This window comes from Rhagoletis pomonella, unplaced genomic scaffold (assembly GCF_013731165.1).
Source record: "Rhagoletis pomonella isolate Grant_MI unplaced genomic scaffold, Rhpom_1.0 Rhpom_scaffold_04076, whole genome shotgun sequence".
In the NCBI taxonomy this organism is placed as follows: domain Eukaryota; kingdom Metazoa; phylum Arthropoda; class Insecta; order Diptera; family Tephritidae; genus Rhagoletis; species Rhagoletis pomonella.
The window spans coordinates 5,252-13,851 of NW_023462627.1; the positions used below are offsets into that span (position 1 = coordinate 5,252).

An 8,600-nucleotide genomic window follows, 5' to 3' on the forward strand; every position below is an offset into this window, starting at 1 on the left:
ATTTATTCGCTGCCACTTGTCGATGATGGCTAATTGAGCTGCTTAGGCGGTTGCTGCAAGCGAAATGGGCCACAGAGCTGAGCTGGCTGATAGGCTGCATGAAAAATTGTGGCAACACTATTTTGATTTAATAGAAAATTTATTTTGCCTCCGTATAGCAGAGAGCTCTATTGCCGGAAATGAATTAATTTAGCTAAGGTTGTGACTCAGTAGAAAAATTTGCATATAATACAAATTTCGAATTTATTTGTGCGAAAACTTTTTGTTCGCATACAAATACACACGCACATGTTTTTCGTTGTATAAATAGGAATTAGAATATGTATAAATTGTTGACGCATACAAATGTAAACAATTAGTATAGAAAACAATGTGTGACACACACACACAAATGCGCATGAGTACACACATACATACATATGTAAAGTTGATAATTTATTTATAAAAGCTATTTGTACACAAAATTTTTGGTTTGATGAATAACAAAAAGCGCTGGCCGCAAGACGATTGAAAGACAGAGCGCAAAATCAGATTTGTAGAAAGTGCGCTCTCTAGGCCCCTTTGTTGCTCGCGCTGCGGGGGCGTGTGCGCTCCAACGCCGCGCAATTTTTTTTTTCTGTTTTTGTGCGAAATCAGCAAAATGAAAGCAGAATCAAGAGAAGTGGAGAAGATATTGAAATGTATCGCGTAGAACAGCAGCTGTCATTCCTCTCGCTACATTTTTCACAATCAATTCCCTTTTTTATAGAAAATATTTGTAAAGCATTTATTTTGATTCACCATTCTTTCTAAATAGTAAAAAAAAATCCAAAGCTCATTAAGATTGCACGCCATTCACCGCAACCGACACCGCCACCGATTCCATTTCGTTACTCTTTCCTCCCACCTTCAGTCCCACCAGTTTTTCGCTCTCCTCCCACAGCCAGTCCGCTGTGGCGCTACACTTCGCCCGCGGCAGCAGCGGAAAACGCATCGAGTCGCTGTAGTAGCCGCCTGTGGAGTTCTCCAACGCCGGATCGAGCGCCAAGCGCAGCTGCGTCTGTGCGCCTTCCTCCGGCGACTTCCACAAGAACTTCACCAAATAGTGCAACAACCCAAAGCCTGGGAACTTAATGTGCCGCACCAACTCAGTGCGCACCACACCTGGATGACAACAATTCACCGTAACGCCAGTGCCTTCCAGCAGCTCAGCCAACTTGCGCGTAAACAACACATTCGCCAGCTTGCTCTGTGAATAGGCGCCAAAGAAGCTCGAATAGCTGCGCTCGCTATTCAGGTCATTGCGTTTGATGCGCCCAAAGATGTACATGGCTGAGCTCACAACCACAATGCGGCTGGGCGCGCAGGCTTTCAAGCGCTCCAGCAGCAGGTTTGTCAGCAAAAAGTGGCCCAGATGGTTGACACCCAACTGTTGTTCGTAGCCGTCAGCGGTGAGCTTGCGCGGCGTAGCCATGATGCCAGCGTTATTCACCAAAATGTCCAAGCGCTGCTCCTCGGCGAGAAATCGCGCGGCGAATTGACGCACCGAATTCAGCGATGCCAGATCCAGTGTGCGATTGTAGACATGCTGATTTCCCGTACGCTCTACGATCTCCAGACGCGCGGCCTCACAGCGCACCGCATCGCGGCAGGCCATGTAAATGCGACCGCCTCGCCGCGCCAGCTCCAGAGCAGTTGCCTTGCCGATGCCTGTATTGCAGCCCGTCACAATGACTACCTTGCCATCGATGCGATTCGCCTTGCGATAACGCGGACCCTGTATGCACTTGCGCAGCAGCCACAAGAAAAACACCACGGCGACGGCAATGAAAATGGCTGGCAGCAGCCAAACCCAGACGCCATGGAAACACAGTTTCTCCTCTTCGCTATCTGACATACTACTACCGGCGTATGTATGTGTGTGTGTGTACTTTTTAAGTTTTCTAAGTGCGCACTACAATAAAATAACTTTGTTTAATCAACACGCGTACTTTGCGCTGTCAGTGGCAAGCTTCAACTGACTTCCAACTTACAATCCATTCCAACTGGCGCCGAAGCGCGCTTTCCTCGTTCGCTGATAATCGCTAACCTGGCAAGTCAACATGATCTTCGCGCGGCGTTCAGCCGCTGCAAACTCACATTGTGCTGGTGCTTTTTTGGCAGTGGTGAAAGTGGCGGCAGCCCTATATACAGAGGCCATAGTACAGAGGTATTAAAGGCAAACGTTAGCCCAAATTTTTCTGGCGCATTTCTTTTTTAAATTATAGTTGGCTTCCGCTGGAGTGGCGGCTAAGTGTAGCGTCAAAAGCAGCGCAGCGCAGCGCAGAAGGCACACGTTCCCAAACTGGTTTGTAGTTACTAGTTCCAGGTAAAAGCGCTCAAAAGCAAACTAAGCGAGTTTTTTTGTTTTCGGGAATAAGCTCGCACAGCAATGCTGTTTCCCCTCTGTGTCTGAAAAAAATTCAACTTGGAAGGCATAAAAATCTCATAAAGTACTCCATCCAATGCCTAAGCCAGGTTAAAGCTGTAAACGTGAGTGAGTCTGGCCAAGTTTTAATTGTCGTTTTATGCGTTTTTACTTGCAAAATAGCCTCCGACACGTCTATTTAGTATTCCTGTCATGTCAAGTGTGTTAGTGTTGGCATCTCGCATACCTACTTGCAATTTATCGTCAATGCCATCGTAAGTCCGCAACTGGCAACCGGTTCTCCATGAACTTCCAAGCCGCATTCGAACAATGTTCAAGTGTGGATTGCACGGCTATGAACAGCAAATACGAGCACTACTGCGGTCAGCGTTGAATACAAACATTGCAATTACCGCTGCTGGAACCAAACTTGGCCAGTTCTCAAAAGATGGCACCCTACAGATGGGCATGGCGCTTGCGACTCGCTATCAGCAAACTTAAAAAGTAGCAGCAAATTGCGAAATGAGTTCAATGTCGAAACGATGACTTACAAAAATGATAGATAAGCGGAAAGCTTCGAAGCGAAAAATTTACAGAGAAAAAGGCATAAATTTTACGAGTTTATTCCAAAATTTCCAGATAGCTTAAATAATAGATGAAATATAGAAGAAGAAAGACTCACTTTTTCGGGATACACTTTTTATTTATTTATTCTTTACATATACGTACATATTTACATAAATATGTATTAGAGGGCTGCATGAATTCATTCAAATATCTTGCCAAATAGAGCACAGTAAATTTGAGTATTTCAATTCACATACAAAACACTCAGCGTTTGTAATTTTGCAAGTCATGAATAAACATTTTGTTTTAAATTTTCTACCTTCAAATGGAAGAATGTGAATGAATGAATGAAAAACATTCAAATCATTCAAACTCATTTCGGTAAAAGTTTTTTTCTGCAAACAAGTTTGTTCGTATTTTAAAAGGTGCGAGCAATACATACACACATACATATATATGTATGTTTTAACATATGTGCATAGAAAAAATATTTTTGGATATTCATGCAAAAAATTGTCATTTAATTCAATTCAATTTATTTTCACTTTGTTTGAATATTGTAATGTCGACACATATATCCGAACAGGTATTCACTCCAATTCAAAATCATTCATTCGTTTTGTATATGAATACTTCATAAGCCCTTTTGAATGAATTCATGCAGCCCTCTAATATGTATAGATATACAGAAGCTTAAAATTTACCTAAAAATAAGCGGAAAATATACCGACACATCGTTACTACGTATAATCTCCTTTCCTGTAGCTCGCCTTACTTCCCTCTCTCTCTTTTTCTCGCTTTCGACCATTCCTTTGCTTTAGTACCTACTTCATTGATTCACGACAATTGTTTGCACCGCGTTTCCACCTTGCAAGCCCACCAGCTTTTCACTCTCCTTCCACAACCATTCGGCCATTTCCTTGTCCTTGGCCCTCGGCAGCAAGGGAAGTCGCATCGAGTCCGCATAATAGTCGCCAGAGCACTTCTCCAGCGCCGGATCCAATGCCACTCGCAACGTGGTCTGCGCCCCTGCCTGCGGCGTCTTTACAAAGCAACTAAACATGCGAAACCACATCGATTTGTACCAATGCTCCGCCACACTGTAACGGCCTAATTCAGTATGCACAATGCCTGGGTGCACGCAATTGGCGGTCACGCCGGTATTCTTAAGCAACTCGGCCAATTTGCGCGTGAATAAGATGTTAGCCAGCTTGCTTTGGCAATAGGCGCCCAAGAATTTCGAATAGTGCTTCTCACTGTTCAAGTCCTCCTTGTTGATGCGCCCGAAGATGTATGCCGCCGAAGTCACTACCACAATGCGACTGGGCGCAGTCGACTTTAGGCGTTCTAACAACAGGTTTGTCAACAAAAAGTGACCCAAATGGTTGACACCCAACTGCTGTTCGAAGCCGTCGACGGTGAGCTTGCGCGGTGTGGCCATGATGCCAGCGTTGTTTATCAGAATATCCAAACGCTGTTCCTCTGCCAAGAAACGCTCGGCAAACTGTCGCACCGACGACAATGAGGCCAAGTCGAGTGTGCGATTGAAGACATTTTGGTTGTGCGTGCGTTCAATGATCTCCATGCGCGCCGACTCACAACGCGCTGCATCGCGGCAGGCCATGTAAATGCGGCCACCACGTCGCGCCAGCTCCATGGCGGTCTCCTTGCCAATGCCCGTGTTGCAGCCCGTCACGATTACCACTTTACCATCGATGCGAGTCTTTTTGCGATAGAAGGGGCCTTGCACGCATTTGCGCAGTAGCCACATGACCAAAGCGATGCCGATACAACAGACGGTGATGAGCACTAGCCAGGCCCAGGGACCGCGAAAGCACAATGATTTTTCCTCGTCTTCCAGAGGACTCACAACGTCATCGAACATATTCGTACACTGTGGGTGTCTGTCTGTTTGTATGGAAAAGTATCTACTAGTGAATGCTTGAGTGAGATTTTGCGCGCCTGCGCTGTATACTCACAAAGCAACTTTCTTTTAGGCACCACTGCGGCAAACTAACTGCCAACGACCGATTTTCATAGTCGTCACTGCACCACTCTGCGCGAGTGAGTTCGAAATTTAATGGTTACTTTCGAATTTCGCTCCACTGCGTAGTAATTTCGTGGCTTTCTTTAAATAATCCACAGGCTAATACACTGCCTACGACTTCCATCGACCGGCAAACACTAATTCCGCAGTCGTATTGAGATGAAATGAGATACAAACAAAGACAGGTGTATGAAATACCAGTTTTACTGTGAATTGTGCGACTTTGAAAGCCACTCAGAGCTGCAGATTTTACATTGTGAGACACTCACAAAACAACGCGTCTAAATTACAGCACAAAAGAGGTTTACTGTTGTCGTTTTTCTCGCGGCGTGTGTGTAATTAGTACTTAAATTTGGGCTACGAGGTACGCTACAGTGAGCATTCAACGGAAGAGGTATTACGACGAATGATAAACAAAACAGTTATTCTGCGGAATCAGATAAATTAATTTAATGCAAATTTTAACTATATTAAGAAAATTGTTTCGCTACTCTGCCCTTTCCATCCGCAATACACTATTCATTACACATCGATCGTTTGAATTCGTTCGCCGCTGCTTATTCCGACCAGTTTCTCACTTTCGCGCCACAGCCAATCGGTCATCTTTTTGTTCGTGGCCCACGGTGGCAGCTGCCAGCGTATGTAGTAGGAGTAGTAGCCCCCTGTCGATCGTTCCAAGTCGGGATCCAATGCCAGGCGCAGCGCAGTCTGTGCACCTGCTAGCGGAGTACGAGCCACCAGCCCGAAAAGTTTGTCGACAATGAACCACAGCCAACGCGGATTTTGCTTGCGAAACATCGCCTCGGTACGCACGATTCCAGGGTTACAGCTATTTACCGTTACGCTCGTACCATCCAGCAATTTAGCCAGCTTGCGCGCAAAGAGTATATTTGCCAATTTACTGTTTGCGTAAGAGCCGAAAATTTTCGTTTTGCGCAGCTCACTGTTCAGATCGTCCTTGTTTATACGCCCAAAGAGATGCATGAAGGAGCTCATTACGACTACGCGGCTCGGTGCGGCTACCTTCAGCCGCTCCAGCAGTAGACTGGTTAGTAGAAAATGCCCCAAATGGTTTACACCGAATTGGTACTCAAAACCGTCGGCTGTGAGGGTACGTTGAGTAGTCATAACATCGGCATTATTTACCAAAATATCCAGACGCTGCTCCTCCGCAACAAAACGTGCAGCGAATTGACGCACGGACTCCAGCGAACCGAGGTCGAGTGTGCGGTTGTAGACTTGCTGGTTGCCCGTGTCATCTATGATCTCGAGGCGCGTGGCCTCACAGCGCGCAGCATCGCGGCAAGCCATGTAAATGCGTGCACCGCGCCGCGCCAGCTCCAGGGCGATCTCCTTGCCAATGCCCGCGCTGCAGCCAGTGATAATGACGACTTTTTCATCGATGCGATTACGCTTGCGGTAGAATGGACCTTGTATGATTTTGCGCAGAATGTAGAGTGTGAAAACGATGAGGAAAACGGTGAGAAAAATGTCTACGATCCAGGCCCAGGCGCCGTAAAAGCACAGCGTTTTAGACTTGTGCTTTGAAGACGAACTTAGCATTAGGTCCTCGGCCATGATGATATTTAGCTAACTATTTCTTTTACTTTTTCACGAATGACCGCAGCGCTACAGCTCAACTCAGCTACTAATTTTAATAATTCGTGTCCTTTTGAAATTTTCAAAAACTTTGATCAGCATTTCGGTAGGGCGTTGCTTTGACCCACCGCTTGGCAACTTGACATTTGTCCACATTGTATACGAATTCTTTGTTTTTCCTTCAATAAATTATTAAAGATTGCATGTCTTGACGCCGCAGTCAGTTACGGAACGGTGGTGGTTCCAGTTGTTATTGAAGATAATTTGGAGCATGTGGAACTACAGTATACTTGTAAAGCAGAGAAAAGCTAATTATAGGTAGCTGTAAAACAAGCACTATAAATTATAATTAAAACCATTTAAGAAACCTCTAAAGTGGATGTGGATTTACACTGTAGCACCCAACCGAAGTGCAACACTCATATCAAAAGAGAAAACATGAATAACAAAAAGAAGTCACAATTTGCTTCGCATGCTTCCCATTCACATTGCCGGAGGTGAATAACATTTATGGTTTTTCTGTTTTGATTCTGTATTTGAAGTGAAAGTTGTTTTTTTTTTCCTCATCGTCTTGGTCGCGTGCGAACATTCTCACGCCATCGATGCAGCAACATTTATATACTATAGACAGCTTTCTTACTCTCATTTGGCTCTCTGTGTAAGTGGAAATGTTTCTTTGTAAATAAATGTGTACAAAATTATTCCATAGGCAAGCTGAAGAGTGGCAAACAGCGACGGGCGGCTAAAATAGACTGTAATCTTCTCAAATTTTTCATTTCTCTCTTGAGTTTGGCCGCCCTAATAGGACTCTAGAAGCCTTCAAAGTAGGCTGTGCCGCTAGACGGCCTTCAAATCTTTGGACTTTATTTTAATATTGTTATTTGCCATTAGGAAAATTAAAAATTTCATTTAAGAAATTTTACAATAAATCCGCCACCGTTACTATCAGCTGACCAAATGTCATTTAGTGTCCTTGAGACGCTGGAAAATTTACTCCGACATCCACCCACTAGAAAAAATACCCCCACAATTTTTACGCATCCCAGTGGGTCTCTCCGAAGAGTCTTACGCTCATGCGGCTCTTCAATTCTCACGAAACGCATGGCATCCGACCAACAAATCACATACAACTGGAGATTAAATACATATGTACGTATGTATGTACATTAAAGCATATATGTACATACATAAATATGTGTGTCTAGTTTGAGTTGTAGTACATTGGAAAAACGAGCCCCATTTCCAGTGGAATACACGCGGGGGTGTTGTTGCGGTGTTTGGCGTGTTGTGGCGCACGTACACTCCACTCATCCTAGCGACGTGTCAAGTGAAGCGCACCTGCTGATTCCTACAAGCGATAGTACAAAAGTTTCCTAATTTTTCCAAATTTAGCCGTCCGTTTTTGTTGTCCCACCGCTTTTCCACTTCCATAACTGCCTTTGTCGGTCTAGCTGGCCGCAATTCATCGTCCATGCGTCCTCCCTCTGACGCTGCTGCATGCTTTTATCGACTAAGTTGACATGAGTGTAGGTCAGGTCATTGTTGATTCGCTTGCTGCAGCAGAGAACTTCAAAAGGAAAATTCTATTTATGCTAGCATTTATTGTATGTAGGTGTGGGCGGGCTATGGTAAATTAGAGCGTTGCCTTTTGGGCGCAGAAAGAGTTAAATTCGCATGTAGCTTAAAGTGCAACAGTTTATAAACTTTTGCTTCTAAGGGTATTATTGAATTCGATATGTATTCGATCGATTTCCCAATGGTTATGAATACCACTTTTTTTTTTCAATTTTTTACGCTACCTCTTCCTCATTTAAATAAAGTGTGTTTTTTTTAGGCGTATTTGTTGTTTTTTGCGGATTATGAGGCACGTGTGTAACTTAATGATAATTTTATGCCGAATAGTCGGAGGGAGCTAAGGACTTGTTCAATACTTACGTACATATGTATGTATTTCTGCAAGCACATCCAGCTAATATTACACAGAATTTTTATGGGAACGAT

General features: G+C 44.3%; 3 protein-coding genes across 3 annotated transcripts; all 3 read right to left on the reverse strand.

Moving 5' to 3' along the window:
• Positions 1 to 404: 404 nt before the first annotated feature.
• Positions 405 to 2,163, reverse strand: LOC118754526 (retinol dehydrogenase 12-like). The gene has a single exon (XM_036489400.1). It carries the CDS (start codon positions 1,874 to 1,876, stop codon positions 818 to 820), a length of 1,059 nt encoding a protein of 352 aa, XP_036345293.1. The 5' UTR covers positions 1,877 to 2,163; the 3' UTR covers positions 405 to 817.
• A 1,279-nt stretch (positions 2,164 to 3,442) lies between these two features.
• LOC118754527 (retinol dehydrogenase 12-like) lies at positions 3,443 to 5,158 on the reverse strand. The gene is made up of 2 exons (XM_036489401.1): positions 4,933 to 5,158; positions 3,443 to 4,861 (listed from the first exon to the last, which is right to left on the reverse strand). The coding sequence occupies exon 2, from the start codon at positions 4,836 to 4,838 to the stop codon at positions 3,783 to 3,785; it is 1,056 nt and encodes a 351-aa protein (XP_036345294.1). The 5' UTR covers positions 4,839 to 4,861; positions 4,933 to 5,158; the 3' UTR covers positions 3,443 to 3,782.
• A 344-nt stretch (positions 5,159 to 5,502) lies between these two features.
• LOC118754528 (retinol dehydrogenase 12-like) lies at positions 5,503 to 6,645 on the reverse strand. The gene has a single exon (XM_036489403.1). The coding sequence runs from the start codon at positions 6,576 to 6,578 to the stop codon at positions 5,523 to 5,525; it is 1,056 nt and encodes a 351-aa protein (XP_036345296.1). The 5' UTR covers positions 6,579 to 6,645; the 3' UTR covers positions 5,503 to 5,522.
• Between the last annotated feature and the right edge of the window lie 1,955 nt (positions 6,646 to 8,600).

Bases quoted from the DNA above. Each gene is read 5' to 3' on its own strand.
- LOC118754526 (XM_036489400.1), bottom strand. From the start codon at position 1,876: ATGTCAGATAGCGAAGAGGAGAAACTGTGTTTCCATGGCGTCTGGGTT.
- LOC118754527 (XM_036489401.1), bottom strand. From the start codon at position 4,838: ATGTTCGATGACGTTGTGAGTCCTCTGGAAGACGAGGAAAAATCATTG.
- LOC118754528 (XM_036489403.1), bottom strand. From the start codon at position 6,578: ATGGCCGAGGACCTAATGCTAAGTTCGTCTTCAAAGCACAAGTCTAAA.